Here is an 18938-nt window from a genome sequence, read left to right on the forward strand (position 1 = left end):
TGGGTTTTTTACATCTTTTACAAGTCTGAAAAGCACATACAGACTGGAGTAATGTATTTCCATGCGCTGTCAAAACAAATTGCTAAGGAGAAATGCTATATCATGGCATAAACTTTGCCTGAGAGGCTGAGGAATGTGATCCCCTGAAGTTAGAATACATGCTCTGGTCCCCTTCTTTAAATACAAGGACACCACCCTAGTTGGTCTATCCAGAGGTACCTTTTCTGCCTTCCACGGAACGCTGAAAAGGTGAATGTGTCACGCAACCCCGACACTGTGCAGTGCTTTGAACACCTCCAGGAAAACCTCATCCACCCCTACAGCCTTGCTATTACAGAGGCCTTACACTACCATGGTAACTTTGAAAACAGCAATGGATCCTCAAAGAGTCCCTTCCACTACTGAAAAATGTCCCCAGGAGTGGTTGGCACTTCGTCACCCTTGCTTAGCGCCACCTGTGCAGGACCACTCCTTCCCCACCTTCTTCAGCTCATCAGTTTCCCTCACTGCTGGTGCTTATTAGGAGATCCTAGAGTTGCCAGCATGAATTTCACTAGCTGTGCTCAGAGCAGCACGTCCAGCAGCTCTGTCCATGAGTGACATGTTAAACACAGTCCATTCTGACTCAATGTCGCAGTCATCACTTGGGACAAGGGAGAAGTTCTCTTAGAGATGGCAGTTAAACTGATCTCTGAACTCTGACCTGATCTTCAGTCATTCCCAGAAAAGCCTCTCAGAGCTTTTGGGTCTCCCAGGTCTCCCAGCCGGTGCCCCGTATGTTGAGTCCACCTCAGCACCATATGGTCGTCTGTTGATACCTCTGTCCCCTCTTCAACCGAGTGTCCAGAACATATGGCCTCCAGTTGGATGACATGACCACAAAGTTGATTACTGACCACAAAGTTGAGCATCATTTTGGCCCCAGGTGCTCTGGTACAAGGTCAACTGATGAGCCTCCTTGTGTGTAGCAAACCTTTATTCCCAATCACACCCCTCCAAGTACTGCCAGCATCCCCACTGTGAGCGCTGAAGTCCTCCAGTAGGACTATTGAGTCCGTAGGCGACACCCTCTCGAGTACATCACCAACCTTCTCTAATAAGGCTGCATAATTTCATCAGTTCTTTGGCACGTACAACAGTTTTCATCTCATTCCTTTCTCTACTCGGAAGAAGTGTATCTGCACAGCCCTCCGCCTGGGGCTTGTCAGTATCCCTATCCCTATACCCACCTGTGTTCACAAGGATGAACTCCAGAGGAGGACTGAGACCACCCCGATGGAGAACTTAGGTTCCAAAGCCCATGCTATGTGAGGAATGGACACCAGTTACATCGAGCCAGTACTTTTCCACCTCCCAGTCTCCATTACCAGTTCACCTTGTAGGTGGTGAGCCCATAATATGACCATGATGTCCATGAAGAGCAGGTCTGAAAACCAGCACAGTGTGACTGCTCTCAGAGAGCAAGCTAGATGTCCTTGTAATGACAGAACTGCTCAGCAAGATATTACGATAGGATATTACACTTTTCTCATATCAAAAAAATCTCACATGAAAGGCTCTTTCTTGAGATTTTCTCCACCTGGATTTATTGAAACTTTTAAATCGTATTACTTTTTACATTTTAATTAGATCACTGTATCACTTCCTCCTTGAGTTCTCACTGCAATGGTTTAGGAAAGTCTTCACAGGCAGTGTCTGTAATGAAACTTTCCGAACCATTGCCACGAAAACATTTCCGCAGTTGTAACAGAAGTGACGTTACCGCAACTGTGATGTCGGGTCCAGTTCTCGAATGTTGTCCGACAGTCGATCACGAGGTTGGAACCTAGCGTAGCATCGCAACGAAAACTCATTTGCTTATGTCTGGACCCGTCCTTTAAAGGAAAACACATTTCATTGTCAAACCAGAACAATCCACAGAGAGTACCAAGAAGTGCTCACCTCCCACTCCTGAACAGAACAAGAAACATCAGGCTTTTCTTTCATCTGACAGCTTTTATTTGCAGCAAGTACATGTATGTTGCTGTAAGAAAGCCACAGTCCATGTGTGCGATGGGGCACGTCCTCAGCTGCAAACCCCGGGTGCTAAGCCCCAACCGCCCTGCCCCTTCACCCCCTCGGCATCGCCCTCCCACCAGCCCCCCTGCAACACAGGTTGTGTGGCACTGTACAAGATGAGACAAGGACACGGTCACTCCATGGCTTGGTCGTGAGTGTCACAGGGGTCTTGGGAAGGAGAAATAAACGTATGGGGGCTTCCCGTTTGGTGGGTAATGGGACTGGTGAGGGTGACTGCTCCGCATTTCGGACCGTCAGGGGGACATGTGAACACTATGTTGGCACACCGCACTGGGGATAGCTATTTCACATTGGTCCGGACTCGCTCGGCCACTCCAGAGTCCCCGGTGAGTCGCGGCCAGCGGAGCAGCAGCGAGACGCGTCCCGGCAAGATTGACCCAACAGGCATCATACAAAATAACGAATAAAAAGTATCTGAGCTCAGAACTGCGCGCGCTCCTCCGTCCGATCGCACGCATCGGCGTTGGTTCGGATACCGGAACACTTCGTTTGCAATGACCGAGAATGGCGTGAATCACAACACGGACGCCCGAGGACGCTTCTGGATGGCAGTGCCTGAAAGAAATCTTCTCGACAAATGGAGACGTGTTGGAATGTCCTCTTCGGAAAGAGTGAAATATACAAGACAATAAAATGCAAGGCCGACCCACGAGAAGGGGCTTGCGGGCCACTCCCTCCCCTAACCTCCTCCCAGTTGAACTGTACATGGTGGGACGTGTCTGTGGGAATGGGTGTGCCCCTTGAAACCCCTGTCGCCATCAAGGACTTTCAATAGCAACTCGACCTCGAAAGATTAAAGATAACAAAAGAGATTACTGTAAGTAGTGAGCGGGGAGGGCGGTGGCCCTCGCTTCCCCTATACACCAAATTATCGCCCTCCACCGCCCAGCCCCTCGTGGTTCCAAGAGTGGTGGCACCCTCTAGTGAACAGAGCCGAGCAGTCCGACGAGCAGGAGGCAGGTCCAGGCACCCAGGGGTGTAACAGCGCTGCCCCGGCTGGAGAGCCCATGGGACGGGACCGTGGAGTCTTGCCATAGCTTGTCCTTTTCGGTAGCCTGGAGCGAATGGAGACAGACGTGTGAGATCTGCAAACGGCTGCTTTTTCATGCGCAGCCCATCGTTGCCCCACGGTGTTCCCTTCCAACTGGCAGCGAAACAGAAAGAAAGACAGTTTCACCACAGTTGTCTGAAAACCCACCGGCTGCGTTGCTGGAGTTGAGAAACGCGACTGCGGTCGGGATCCCTGGGCTGACGACGCATCTCGTGAGAACCGATGCTCACCCTTGTGCTCTCAGATTAGTCTTATTTGTTCAATAAAGACAGTGAAACTTGCAGGCGGAGCTCTAAAAGTTTCTGGGCTGAGAAATTCCCCCCGTTATCTAGCGTGATCCGGGTTACCTTCCAAGTGCAGTAAAATGGATGTGACCCTGACTGTCCGATGGGTTTCCTCGCTTCATGCAACGCGTTGCAGAATGAATCACGAACCAGCGACTGTATGAGTTCCCTCTTTATGACCTGCAGCCCTACGTCTTCGGCTGGCAGCACCTACATCTGTATTTCTTCGTTCAAATGATGCACGATGATTATTAACCGGTATTTATCTGACACCTTTATCCAGTGCGGTTTACAGCGTTAGATACACTACGGTAAACTGCTTACAGTCACATTCATACATTTCTACAACGTAACACACACACGCACACAGACACACTACACGTACTTTGGCTTCCCCAGTTCACCCGAAACCTGTCTTTTGAGTGTAGGAGGAAACCAGAGCACCTGGAACTTTATATTTGGGAACAGCTGCATGCAGGAACCCATGTACCTGTGAGGGTATCAGAATGCTGAGGAGGTTCTGCTCTGTCTCCATGACAAGAGGCGGAGTGGTGGCTGGGTCCTCGCTGTCTGTTACCGGGTTCGGTTGTCCCAGCTGGTTCGGAGTGGAGTTCAGGTCCGTCCCATTTCCAAAGGCCAGAATCGCATTTTCTGTGTTGGAAACGAAGTCGCGTTTTAATTGTGCTCAACAGCCTTCGGGTTCATAGAAGCCAAAACGAAGTGTTTATGTTTGCTCTGTGACCAAACCTGGGGTGACCTCATGTCGGAATGACCGGAGAGCCCAGCGCATTACGATATTTTTTCCAAATAAATTTTCCAGAAAAAAAAGGAAAAAAATCAACAAAGTGGAACGCTGATTGTTTCATACATAGATTTTCTTTCAATATTTTGAAGTGATATACTGGCAAAAAAACTTGATTTGAGTTCAGATTTGGTAAGAAAGTGTAAATGTTGCGCCTTCTTCCAACATGGCTCTATGATGATTAGTAATTTCTCTCTTAAATAGCTGGTTAATATGCAAAAAGAAACCAAAATTGCTTTTTAAAAAAAAATCACTTAATTTCAGTATTTGAAGTGATTTCCAAGCTAACAACTCTCATCTCACAAAATTTTTTTTTGGAAATGCAGAACTAGAAGGACCTGTAATATCCTTTGCGTCGGCCTCTTCCCTCGCATTAGGATCATCTTTTTAAAAAGTCACGTAGATGACATGTATGTGACGCAGCAATGAGGGGTCAAGGTCAACCCTCATTAGTATTTCAGTGGTGAAAAGGGAAAAAAAGACACCAATAGTATGTGAACTGGTCAAAGCACAGGCATAAATACGGAACGGCGGAATATGTGAAATATCTGCTCTTTCACCCTGGTTGTGATGCACTTTGTGAAGAACAAAATAAGCGCTCTGATAACATATCATCTGACAGATTGTTAGGAATGATAATTAGGTACTTATCTTTCGTAACTTCAGTAATCATGTAGTAAAGATGAGTGTTTTTTTTTCCATATTGCGTGCTGCAGACTTGGGTCCTGCAGGCGCCGGAAAAGACCATCGATCCAACGGCACTCGGTGCAAAGCAGCAGTTAGACATCGATTCTGTGCGACGCTTTGAAAAGTACAGAAAATCACATTGTTTACTACACTGCTGGGAGGGTGAGAAGGGACCCCGGGAGGGTGATGGTGAAGGTTCTTGATGATGGAGCGGGAGGTGGATAGTTACGTTTATTTGTCTGATGCCTTTCTCCAAAGCCACTTCGTGTTAAGCTACTTACACCGATTTACCCATTTATACAAGTACTTTGATCAAGGGCCCTAGGGCAGGAGGTGGGATTCAAACACGGGTCGCTTGAGTGTGAGGGCAGCGACTTTAACCACAGCACTGCTCTGCTGCCCCCGGTGGCCGGGATGTGTCGGCGAAGGCGGATCGCGCTTTGTTTCCATAAATGAGAGGAACGTGCGAAGCGGCTGTATGATACACACTCAATATCTGAACGCTGAAAGTCACTTTGGAGAAAAAAAACATCCGGTAAACAAGTGAGTTGTTATAAATGTCAGTACACTGTCGCATGGCTGCTGGAGCAGAGGGACCGCACGGTCCTCCGCCATGGTCTGTTTACCCTCATGCTCCCTTGGTGTCAGTCATCCCCTGCAGTGCTCTGCTGAGGTTGGGTGCTTCGCTCCTTGGGGATGGGGCGGGGGGGTTCAACACAAAAACACTTTCTGTGTGACGGCAAAAACAAGAGTTTGACAACACAGTGAGTTCACAAGGGTCACCTCACGGGCTCCTCTGAGGGTCAGAGCAACGCAGCACCGATCTGTCATGAGGATGACTTCAGGACTTCACCCTTCGTCTCATCTTCACACGATGAGATTCAGAAAAAAAAGTGGCGGTCAACAAGAATGAAGTGTGCGTTAAGCAGAAGGAGCGTCTAGAATTAAAAGTGCTCGTGCAGCACGTCAGTAGCGCTCCGGGTCGGCGAAGTTCTGCCGTTCCCAAGGTAACGCTCGCTGTAAATTTTCACAGCTTTCGCCTCCAGCACCGGTTGTGAATCTGACACACAGTGTCTTAGAAAAGTGCTCCTGGGATCCTGCACTTATACACAGTCGAGCTTTATGTGTTTTAAGTGTTCGTTAAAGACGTATACTCTGGGTACCCGTGTATATGTTCTCGCTCTCTTCCGACACCTGCACTTCTCTCAAAACCGTTATTTTCAAAGCCGAAATAAAGTACAGCCGGGTTTCTGCCTCTGGAAGTGCTCTGTGCTCACACCCCGTCCGTTGATGGGACTTTCATATCATTGCAAGTTAGTATACAAATTATAAATACATACAATCATTCGCACGCACTGTGTGAAACTGCTTATCCGGAGCGGGGTCGCGGTGAACCGGAGCCTAACCCGGTGACACAGGGCGTAGGGCTGGAGGGGGAGGGGACACAACCAGGATGGGATGCCAGTCTGTCGCAGGGCACCCCAAGCGGGACTCGACCCCCAGACCCACCAGAGAGCGGGACCCGGCCAAACCCTTCGTGCCACCGCCATACAATTACAATACAGATGGCCCCCGATTTACGATGGGGTTATGTTCCGATAAACCCATCGTAACTCGAAAATGCACTTAATAGACCTAACCTATCGAACATCATCGCTTCTTATCCTTTAAGACGGTCGAGGTCGGCGATTGCGAAAGTCCAAGTTCAGGTGCGATGGCCATTACGGGCTTGTCGCCATCATGCTGGGCAATTATCTTGAGTTTCTCCTCAACAGTAATTCCCTTCCTCCTCTTCTTCCCACGAGTAGCGGGAGACACAGATGGGCGTTTCGTAGACGTGATGGATTCACGGAACACAATGTAGACGCACGGGGGTATCTATATAGAAACTGCGTGACAGACCGGGAGATGCCGATCGCTGCCGCCGCCCAGCATCAAGAGAGTATCGTACCGCATATCGCTTGCCTGGGAAAAATTCAAAATTCAAAGTACGGTTTCTACTGAATGCGTATCGCTATCGCACCATCGTAATGTCGAAAAATCGTAAGTCGGATCATCGGAACTCGGGGACCGTCTCTATTATAACATTATAAGATGTTACGAAGGTAAGTAAACGCTGTTTTACAGTATTATAATGATTATAATGATTCATACAATAGTACTATTACATTATCAGTACTGCAGATGCAGAATATTCTCATCTGTGCCTTTTCTTTACGGTGGGTCTTTCGTGACGTCAGACTCGAGGGAGACGGAAAGTGTCTGTGGCTGCTGTATGCAAATGAAATAACGTTCCATTTGATATCCAATAACGCGCCGCTCGATGTTCGTCTCGCCGTTCTCCACTGAAACTGCGCGCTGGCGGTACTCATCGCCACTTTGATGGATTCATAAATGTTAAAAATTAATGCTGAGAAAATATATGGGTGGATTGAAAGTCATAAGTGATGCTGCCGAGCGTTCCGGCGCCCACGCGTCCCACGCGCCCCACACGGCCCACACGGCCCACACGGCCCACACGGCCCACACCTCATCACCTGCGCTGGACTGAAGTGCCCAGAGTGGCCCTCGCTGAACACCGCTTTTACCACATCAGCTGCCCTTCCCTTCCCTCCGGGCGACTTTGCTTTGTTTCCAGACGCCCTTCTTACTCCATCCTTCCTGTTTGCCCCATTAAGTTTTGCAGCAAATTAAATTACCCTCAATTATGAAGTCCTTGAAGACCACTTGAACCCGTGTATCAGCAAATGAGCCGTGGACACATTTAACAGTTCGGAAAGACAAACTTTAGGGCAGAAACGGCCGTTGAGTACCTGTCGGCACCGTCGCCTGAGCACGAGCGCATTTCGGGGGCCGACCGCAACCGGGACCCTCATTCTCTCTCATTTTATATTCATGGAATGATAGATATGCTGTGGTGTGTCAAAGTATATGAACCCTACAGGGATGGTCATTATTCTTGCATGAAATATTCAAATAAACTTCTGAAATGAATAATTGACTATGATTTACACATGTGACTCTACTTACCTACTTGGTTGAACCAGTACAACTTGGGTTCACTTATTTTTACAGCTGCACTACTTGTGCGTTTCTACCACACACGATTTCCTCTGAAGAAAACATGGAATTGATCATTACACACCTGTTATGTCAAGTGAGAAACACTGATTCTCATTAAATCCCCATTTCGTGGTAAAACGAAGGGACACGAGGGCTCCCGCACTTTCAAGCACCAGTGTATTATGGAATTCTACCGAACGACAGAGGTCCATATTTGATGTCTCCCCCCCAGGGGTCATTCAGTTCTGCATCGGATAAGAATGACGTGTTGATACTAGATGATAATTCACATATTCCTTGAAACCCTCATAATCACTGACAGGAAGACACCGATTTCTTTATGCTCCATCGAACGGTCCGTTTTCTCTCTTCTAAATGTTTTCACGAAATGGAATGACTTTCCATTCCAATGTATCAATAAATCAGTTCCGATGTATCAATATGTCAAATCCAATATATCATCTTTCTATCTTGTCGAGCATCGTTTCCCCATGATGTCGGCACTCCATGTTGACGGAAGCCGATGACCGATGACTGTGCCATGGTGGACGTGACATGACCACGTGAACTGGAACGTCAACTTATTAGCGTTTAGTGACAATGTTATAAGGGTTACAGTTAACCGTACGGCAAAATTTTGAAGAAATAGAAACATTTTTGCCGATTCCCCCCCCAACCCCCCTGTTTTTTCTTTTTTTTTTTTTTGAAAATCCTGGAAAATATATTAATGAAGATAATATTGTGATGCACCGGACTGTCCGGTCACTCCAGCATCTGGTCACCTGCAATCCCGATCAAGCGAACGTGCTGTGGATTCTTCTCCAGGTCCGGTTGCTTCTCAGAATCTCAGGGCATCGGATGTGCCTTTCGGAAGCTCAGCCACCAACGGGGCCTCCTGGGGCCTCCTGGGGCCTCCCGGGTCAACTCACTCAGGCAGACGTTGTCCGTGAAGTAGTTAAGGAACTCGACGCACTGCTCTCGCTGGTTGCCGCTGGCGGAGCAGGAGCACCAGGGGGACACGCTGGACGTGGAGTTGTCCACATAGTTTGGGGTGATGGTGCTGCCTGCAGAGACGCGTCACACAGGTGAAAGTCGCCAAGTGTCACGTACAGGGAGTCGCTGCCTGTCTCACTCTTTCTTAACACCTTCCTTCCATTGCCACCTGTCTGACAGCCCCCCCGTTCAGCCACAGCTACCCTGTTTTTCACCTTTTACCCTCAGTCACGCGCAGCATCACACTCAGTGTCTTTAACAGCCCTTCTGCCCGTCTGTGTCTCGTGCTCCCCAGGAACGGACGAGAGCGGCAGACAGATAGAAAGAAGAGCAGATCAGCGACGCCTCGCCGATGCACTCGTGATGTGTGAACACGTCGGCCTCCTGCCCCACCCATCTTCATCCCACCCCCCTTTTTTATGCGCACTTTAATGGGGACACTTCCTATAATCCTGCAAGCGTGTACCTGTGTGGGCGGTTAAGGGAGGAAAGCCGATTTACCCATGTGCACAGCTTGAGCTGCCAGTGTGTGTGGAGTGGTGCTCGCACGTCACCGCTTTCCCCCTTTGTCTCTCACACACACACACACACACACACACACACACGCACACACACTCACCGATGAGACCGGTGTAGGCCAGCAGACAGGCTCCGTAGCTGTCCTGTTTGCAGCCGCTGGCCGTCTGCTCCGAGGGTTGGCAGTCGTACTGGAACTGAGCCAGGCGTGACCTGGTGAGCAGTAGCCTGTTAGCTGTCGCTCGGTGGCACTTTGCCAGAACCCCCCCCCGCGCCCAACCTAACCCTCATCAGGGCCTGGGGATAGGACTGCGCCTGGGAGTGTGCCCACACCTGGAGAGTCTATGTTACAGCATATCACCCCCCTGCACACTTTGCAGACAAGTCATTCATCCCCAATCCATGATGGCCAGCAGGTGGCAGAGTAGTGAGAGCCGCTGCCTTTAGACTTGAAAGACAATTTTGAATCCCAATTTCTACTGAAATACCCTCAGTCAAGATACTTACCCTGAACTGACACAAGTATTTTTATGTTGTACACTGAGTGTCTTACACCTGAAAATCACTTCAGATATCACACACACACGCACACGCACACACTGACTGGCGAGCCAGAGCCTAACCCTGCAACACAGGGCGCAAGGCCGGAGGGGGAGGGGACACACCCAGGACAGGATGCCAGTCCATCACAAGGCACCCCAAGCGGGACTCGAACTCCAGACCCGCCGGAGAGCGAGACCCGGCCAAGCCCACTGCGCCACTACACCCTCCTCACTTCAGATATTTCAATTAATATTCAATTAGTAGGGGTGCGATGGCGCAGTGGGTTGGACCGGGTCCTGCTCTCCATTGGGTCTGGGGTTCGACTCCTGCTTGGGGTGCCTTGCGATGGACTGGCGTCCCGTCCTGGGTGTGTCCCCTCCCCCTCCGGCCTTACGCCCTGTGTTACTGGGTTAGGCTCCGGTTCCCCGCGACCCCATATGGGACAAGCAGTTCAGAAAGTGTGTGTGTGTGTGTGTGTGTGTATTCAATTACTTTAACCATTTGGAAGTCATTCTGCTGATTCACTAAGCACTTTTTTTTACATTTACATGTGTTCATTTAGCAGACGCTTTTCTCCAAAACAACGTACATCACATAGAAGAAACAAATGAGCAAATAATTTTTTTCAGATTTTTTTTTTGAAAATTCTGAAAAATATAGAATATTTTGATGCACCAGACCATATTTAAATTAAGCTTTTAAAAAAAAATGTCTTCCATTTTGCAGATTGACATTTTTAATTTTTTCTTTCTTTTTTAAAATTCCGGAATATATTGAAAAAGTAAAATTTTGATGTACCGGACGCTCCGGTCATTCCAATATTCGATTAGCTCAGGTCTGGCCATGCGCAGAGAAATCATGGTCATATACTGTGTTATAAAATACCAGCAAAAAAACTGAACAAATGAAAGTGAAGCAAAATAACTTGTATAAACTGCTGTTGCTTTACTGTGTTAAAAGTCCCACTTAAGTTTAACAGAAATATGTGTATAACATGGAAAAAAATAAAAAACGTTAAAAACTAAGAGTACGCCACCTACGACCTCCCAGAACTGATAACAAGACAACAAATACACTGAGTCCGTTGAAGGCAGAGGTGGAATAGCGAGCTCCTCCAACTGTATTTGTGCTTTTATGTAAATAAATGTAAATATGTTCTCTCGGGAGCTCGAAGTAATTTACAGTGGAGAATAATCTCTGTAGTGCTGTGATAGCTAACCTGCATCCTGGCAACAGACAAGACGGTGAAGGCTTTTCTTCCAGCCTTCATCTAGAAGTCAGTTGAACTTAATTAAACACATAATTGTCCTGCGTAAAACGCACAAAGAAAAACGTCAATTTGCATCAAAGCCAATTTAAAAGTTTACACACACGAGAACTAATTTCAGCCAGAAAGGGGTGAAAAAACCTGTTGCACCTGAATGGAAGAAGTCAGAATAAACCCTTAGTTTCGGTGCTGGTGGTGTGGACAGGGTGGACGACGGCGGCTTTTGTGTGTCCTGGAGTCTCCTGTGGAGCGTGTGCTCTGTTATGGATGCCGCACTATATATTTTGCGTAACATTTTAAATTGGGTTCTCGTGACACAAACATCCAAGTTACTGCATTTTTTATTGTTCTGTTTTCTAAAATTTCCATGCGAGCGAAAATAGCCTGCATTTCCCCAAACCGCCATTAGTTGGCAGCAAAATGCCCTCAGAATACAAACGGCAGCGACGCTTAGGACCACGTTCGTTCAAATCACTTTCACAGTGTTCACAGCTTGTGTCTGGTCTTCACGAATGTCAGTGATCAATAACAAGACGAGAAATGTCATGTTAAATTACTTTTGATCTAGCTGTAGCTGAAAATTTTTTATTCACTATATATATTTTACAACTCACCGTAAATAAATCAAGGCTCATCTATTTTTCACTGATTGTGTAGATAATAAAGAGAGTTCAAAGTAGAACATGACAAACATTCTGCATGCTTACGGGATGAATCGGCCAACAGATTTAAAATGAGGTTTTGTGAAGATGTGGGGCATTTTAACTTTAAGTAATTTTAAATGACTTTTAATTTAAATGTAGTTGAAGCTAACAAAAATCCTCATAAAAATGTTTCACTGCAATGCACTAGTGTCATGTCCAACGATACAGCAGGCCACTGTAACCAAACACCGGACAAGTGGTTATGTACAGTGTTACAAAACATTTTAATATATATTTTTAAATGTTTAAATAAAATATTTTTAATTTAATATAGCTTTGTCTGAGTTTTACTCAACCTTAATAATTGGAACGAAGGATGTCTTATTCAGCTTTTATTGATTCTATTGTGACTTTTTCTATTGTGACTATTTTATTGACTGAATGTGATTTTGTGGTAAAAGTTACTTTGGAGTTACAAACAGACTTTCGGTCCCAGTTGTGTCTGGAAATTGAGGACCCAGCGTACATTGCTCTGGAATGGACTCGTTCCCTGGACAAGACGCTTTGGAGGATACAGCATGGTACCGTAACGTCATCTGTTGTTTTGAACGACTGTAGCTGTACTACGCCGTTTTCTTGGTTTCCAGATCTACAGAGGTTCTCGGAGTCTCTGACACGCGACAGTCACGGCTGTAGGCGACTCACCTGCACACGTAGTCGGCCTTACACGTGCGCAGCTGCGCCAGGCAGTTCGGCTTCTCCTTGTCCTCGTAGGAGCAGGCGGGCACCACGGTCTGCCGGCGGCGCTCCGCACACGCCGTGTCCGTGCAGGGGCAGAAGAGCAGCTCGTGGGTGTACTCGGGGGGCACGCGGTCGAAGAACTTGCGCAGTGCCTTGTGGCACTTGGGTCGGTTGCAGGTTCCGGCCCGGGCCGAGGGCTTGATGCACGCAGACACGTATTCCGTCCGCAGTTTCTGGCACGTCTCGTCCACGTTGCACGCCTTGGCCGCATCCAGGCACCGGTTCACCGTGGACACACCGACCTCCGAACCTGGGAGGGTGCAGACGTTGGACCGAGTCAAGCATCACGCACCAGCACTCTTGTCACACACCCAGCCTGTACATGGACTCTAATCCCAGACATTTCACATAATTAATCACAGTTTCAGTGCCAAAATATGAGTTTGACCTTGAATCAAAACTATCCCAAACCCTAATGTTAAATATTACTCTAACCCTAACCCTTATAATCCTCGCCCTAACCGTAACCCTAACCTTAACCCTAACCCTACCTCAAACCCTAACCCTAATCCTAATTCTTGACCGTAACCTTTACTCTAACCCCTAATCATAATCCTAACCCTGACACTAACACTAGCTCTGACCTTAAACTTGAGTCACAACTAACCATAACCCTAATATAATTAATGGAAGCTGACGTGGAGGGTGGGGAATACAGCTTCAGATGGGACGAGCTTCACCCTTAAGTGTTTCCTGAGGGAGTGTTAAAGGTGGGCACTGAACCTGCCACCTCCTGTGGTCCTGCAGATAAGTGCAGCGCTGCGTCCTGTGGAAGGGCCACATTGTGTCACTTTATTTCCACTCCATCATTAGGAAAGTTCCCATCGAGCAGTTCGGATCAATAGTCCAATCACGCGCCTTCGCTGCGCTCCTGCTGCCGCCGGCTATCTGCACCGGGGCGAGCCCCATGGGCCAAGCTCCGGCACCCGCCGTACGGGGCTGGTTCTGATCCGTCCCACAGGAGCCAATGACAGCTCTCTGAGACAAGGTCATCCAACTCAGAACCACCTTTGCCGGGACACTCGGGACCAGGATGACTGCACAGTGACCATAATCAGACCGCAAGCACATACTGAGCCTTGAGTTTGGCATAAGATAAACTGTTTCTTTTTGGGTTTACAGTAGTACTGCATCACGGAAGTGGTGACCTCATGACCAAGGTGAACCTTTAGCAAATCCAGGCATGAAATGCAATAGAACCGATAGAATGATAGATGGATAGATAGATAGATAGATAGATAGATAGATAGATAGATAGATAGATAGTGGAGGAAATTGCACAATACCCATGAAAGAGTGTAAGGGTCGACACATCTGTCCTTGGGAGAAAAACATCACGGACAGTAAGCAGAGAAATGCTGAGAGGCTCTGGGAACCCGAGAAGATCATCACCCAATGCCTTTGTTCTGGTGTCAGCTGTCTGGCCCTGTCTCCGCATGATGTTCACCTCACCTTTGATCGTTGCCCAACTTGCACAGTCGGAGCAGCCTGTTCAAGGTCTGTGGTTGCTCTCCATACAGACAAGAGTGTGGAAACACACTCGGGAAAGTCACTCTTGTATGCAGCTTAATATTGTAAGTTGCTTTTGAGAAAATTTAAACGGGGCAGTAGGGGGCATTGTGATTAGAGTTCTTGCTTCTGGACTCGGGGGTCATAGGTTCGAATTCCTGCTCCTGCTGTAGTATCCATGATTGTGCTAATAATCCTGAATTGCTCGAATAAGAATGATCTTGGTGTATAAATGAGTAAATCAGTGTAAGCATCTTAACATCATAAATGTCAGGTAGATGAACAAATACCAATGTATGTGCAAATGTGTCTCGGAAACATGAGATAGTTATGACTGTCCATAGTAGGGAAATCACACACACACACACACACACACACACACACACACACACACACAGGTGCTGAGGGCAATTTAGAGTCACCAGTTTACTTGAACCACAGTCCAAGGACTATGGGATGAAATCAGAGCGCCTCTATTTGGCCTTTTCCCTTATCCTTTTTATTGTATATAAAACCTACCACTTAGTTCAACAGACCGACCAATATCATTCCATGGGAATAATCGGAACTGTCGCTATTTATTATTATATTTTTTGCTACATTTTTTCAATAATTAATGGATTCCTCATTTATTTTTATACAGGGCAGCAGGTGGCATAGTGGTTAGAGCTGCTGCCTTGAACTCAAAGGACCCAGGTCGGAACTCTCCCCTTGCTGTCCTTCAGTAAAAAAATTACCTTGCTGTATAAATGAGTAAATAACTGTTAGCAAATTCAAGCTGTAAGTTGCTTTGGAGGAAGTGTCAGCTAAGTAAATAAATAGTACACGAACAGTAAATAAATGACTGAAAAGGTCCTATTCATACTCCACGGAAACCCTGCCGAAAGCACGTAGGTACATTTCTTCCCAGGTTCGCTCTCGGCTGCACGGCACAACCTCAGAGACTTGAGTTACGACTATTTTTTATTGTTTCTAGTTCCAAGTTGGTCAGACGTGTCCATATTTGAATTATTATTAATATTAGTATTAATCTTCTCAGGTCCCCTGCCACACCTCTGTGTTCACTGTTTGTAACTTTACTTACGTGTCACATTTACCAGTATTTACAACCGGTGACTACAAACTTATTATTTGGACTGGTTTCTATGTGCCCAGTAAGCAAAACAGTATATTTTAGTATTTGAGTTAATTGACACAAACACGTTTCTAATTTTTAACTATTTTTCAGAGTTAGAAACCAATACCGAAGTTAATGGAGCAAATGTATAATTGGCCATAATGGAATTTAATGCTTTATTAATTACATTAGTTGCCAGAGAAATATAAAATAAAGGAAAAACTAAGCAATTCGCACTTGTCAAGACATATTAACTAAAATAAACAGCTCACTTTGGCCAAGTTAATGAAAAGCAAAGCTGTACAACACCACTAATGTACGGGTGATGCAAACGCCTCTGGTTCAGGTGTTATGGTAAGAACGAGAAATGAGGGCTAGACTCACCAGCTGCGATGGAGGCGAGACGAACATAGTCGTAGTCCTTCTCCACCGCCTCATACGGGAAGTTCTCCACCAAGTTCAGTCCTGACACAACAGGTTGCATATGGTTAAGGAGGAGCGTGAGTACATGTCATTGGCCTCAGTCTCATGTTGCAGACTCTTGGTGGCCACATACACATATCCCGCATTATGTGGTCCTGATCTGTTCCTGAAAATGGACTGAAAAATTGAAAAATTAAATGATTTATTCCACTACCTGTTATGGGAAAAAAATCCAATACATTCTCAGCCCATCCAAAATTCACCCCAAAATCAGCCTAAATGAAGCGTAATACCATAAGGGAAAAGTTACACAGCACAGTAAAATATAATGAATAACAATTAATGACATTACAGCATAGATACCATAAATAAGGAATAGATTTCATAAAGAAAACTTACTGTGATACTCTGTGTGACCTGACTTAGGGAAGAAGGGTCAGTTTTAAATAAATTAATAATTGCAAAATTAAAGCAAAACAGAGGAAGCAAACACAAATATTTGAGTACCGAAAACCAGCTGAGAGCGTGGGTACACAGTTCCCACAATGCAGTGCATGTGGTCAAGTAGTTCTAAGTAGTTCCAAAAGGGTCACAAAATCATCCGAAATTCCCTTGAATTGCGATGCAGCTCAAACTTTTTGCGGCAGCTTTTTAAGGATAATAAACATGCGTTCCATGTCGTCATCAAAAGCAACATTTGGTGCTTTAACAGGAAAATAGAGGGCGGCTGAACTCAAACACCTTTCAATGATCTTCTGAACGATCTTTACATTCTGCATTTTATCACAGTCGCCACAACCCAAGGCTTTGCCCTCAGTCAGTGGAACACACGTAGACCTCCTTTTGGTCCCTTCCACCTTTTTTAACTATATTTTGCGCAACTCCCATGATGCTTTGTTCTCCATCCCTTTCCGAATCCTCCTGGTACTTTGGGCGATTCTCAGTTTCTGCCTGGTTTATGAAATACGGGAAATTTTGCGATCGTTTGCACATTGTTGCTTTGCCTTTCCTCGGTCCTGGAATGTTATCGAACTTACACTAAATAACTCCAGTAAACTTACCCGGCCCTATAAATGAGTAAAGAATTGTAAGTAGTTTCACGCTGCAAGTCAATTTGGAGAAAAACATCAACTAAATGAATAAATGTGACTGGAAACTGACTGTTTCCAGTCTGTTGGCCATTCTGATGTTTCCTAAATTTGTTGGCATAAACTAGGGAATGTCTTGACTCACTCATTCTTGGTGTGCTGTGAACTTCTGCGGCAATCCCACCTGTTCCAGTGGTTTTTCTTCTTACCAGTGTCTTCAACACTCATCTTACATCATGGCAGATGATCAAGGGTCCTTCTTCAAAGTCAGTGTTTTATAATGTGTTTGGGATTTTGATATCTCTGCTGCTCAAGTCTTCAGCGTATTTTCTCCATCCTTCCTTGATCTTCACTGCATCGCTTATTATCTGTCCATCTGCATTGTTGAGCGTTCCAAGTCATGGGTGGAACTTCTCGATTTTTCTGGAAGCCCTCCTGTGCTCTTCCACATCTGTTTCCATCTCCAGTTCCTTGGCAGATGTTATTATTGACCTGCTCTCTTCTGGTAGCTCTTTCAAAACCTCAGTGAAATTCTTTAACAACAACAATAATAATAATAATAAAAAAAAAAAATCATAATAATTTTTGTACTGAGTCCATTCAAACTATATTATTTATTAATTAAGATGTTGACAAGAGACCAAGGAAATTCATCCAAGCACTTGACTGGCATAGAGGTATCTCCAAGTTTTTGTAATAGCCCTTCTTCAATGATTGTAAAGCTCCCACCACTACTGCTATCACCACTGAACAGACATTCCACAATTATTATTATTATTATTATTATTATTATTATTATTATGCTGAAAACTTTGCCCAAGACCACTTACAAAGGCTAGTACCAGGGCCTTGGTGTGCTGTGTGCTGCCGTAATGGATCTTGCTGAGGAATGAGGGTCCCTCGGTGTTTCTGCGCACAACTGGAGGCTGGGCTTGTTTCAGGTTCGCAGCTTTTTATGTTGGAGTCGGGGAGGGGAGGTTTGGGACGATGTGTGTGACTGTGTGTGTGTGTGTGTGTTTGTGTGTGGGCTGGATTCTGAGAGCTGCTGCGCGTGGCAACAATAAAAACATGTCGCCGAACAGACACTATAATGGGATTAATACTTGTTCCTAAGTTGAATACGGACTGAAATATTCAGGGAAAATATGACATTTATGGATATTTTGCTTCTGCTGTTTTATGAACTACAGCATAATTTATATGCATTGCATGATGTGGTTTGCGGTGAAAGTGTCTCAGTGTCCTCAGTGTCTTTGGGCAGTACTTAGTGCAGCCGTTCGAACCGTTGCCTCCCTTTGAAGGTTATGGGTTTAAATCCCGCATCCTGCTGTAGTACCGTAGGTCAAGGTACTTTCCCCAAACTGACGCAGTAAAAATGACCCTGTTCAGTGCACACTGTTTTTTTTCCCACAAGGCTGAGCTCACCGTGCAGGACGGACTGGTGCAGGCTCCAGTAGATGCTCAAGCAGTTCTTCTCCCTCTTCATGCCGCGTTTGCACTGGCAGCCGTGCAGCGGGCTGGAGAGCAGGGCGTTCACGGCGTTGGTGCACTGGTTGCGGGCGCCGGGTCCCAGCTTCATGCTGCCGTCACCCGCCACGCACTGGCGCAGGGTTCGAAGCCTGGGGCTGCAGCTGTCGTCGCTGGAGCAGCTGTCCCCGGCCTGCAGGCAGTCGAGCCCCGCGGACAGAGCCACCTGCAGCATCCCTGTCGGACGCAGGGAGACACGGGAGGGGTGGGGTCAGCTCCTGCTGAGGACAGCATGTGGATGAAGAACATCTGCTGCGGCTCGAGCCCTAATGCTGTAAATCAATAGCGCTAAAGCGTCGATATATAAACACGGTCCTTACTGGAAGTTTCTGAATGATGGAAAAAAAAAGCAATGATCTGTATCCAAGCCCGATGATATGTGTTGCTGGATGATGTAACTGCTGAGTTAAGGGTGTAAAAGAGTGAACAAAACTACTGTGAACTTTCTGGGCTGCAACTGTACTGCTAAAGAGTTAAAAAAGGAAAACTGAAATTCTTAAAATTAATAGTTTGAACAAACTGATCTTACAGTTATTAAATGTGC

At 46.3% G+C, this 18938-nt stretch overlaps 1 protein-coding gene across 1 annotated transcript; it reads right to left on the minus strand.

Moving 5' to 3' along the window:
• Window positions 1-2031: 2031 nt before the first annotated feature.
• Window positions 2032-18569, minus strand: LOC108920571 (GDNF family receptor alpha-4-like). The gene is made up of 7 exons (XM_018729428.2): window positions 18293-18569; window positions 15741-15821; window positions 12635-12980; window positions 9579-9688; window positions 8896-9030; window positions 3905-4065; window positions 2032-3134 (listed from the first exon to the last, which is right to left on the minus strand). The coding sequence occupies exons 1-7, from the start codon at window positions 18567-18569 to the stop codon at window positions 3000-3002; spliced, it is 1245 nt and encodes a 414-aa protein (XP_018584944.2). The 3' UTR covers window positions 2032-2999.
• Window positions 18570-18938: the final 369 nt, after the last annotated feature.

The sequence above is a fragment of the Scleropages formosus genome, chromosome 1 (assembly GCF_900964775.1).
Source record: "Scleropages formosus chromosome 1, fSclFor1.1, whole genome shotgun sequence".
NCBI lineage: Eukaryota > Metazoa > Chordata > Actinopteri > Osteoglossiformes > Osteoglossidae > Scleropages > Scleropages formosus.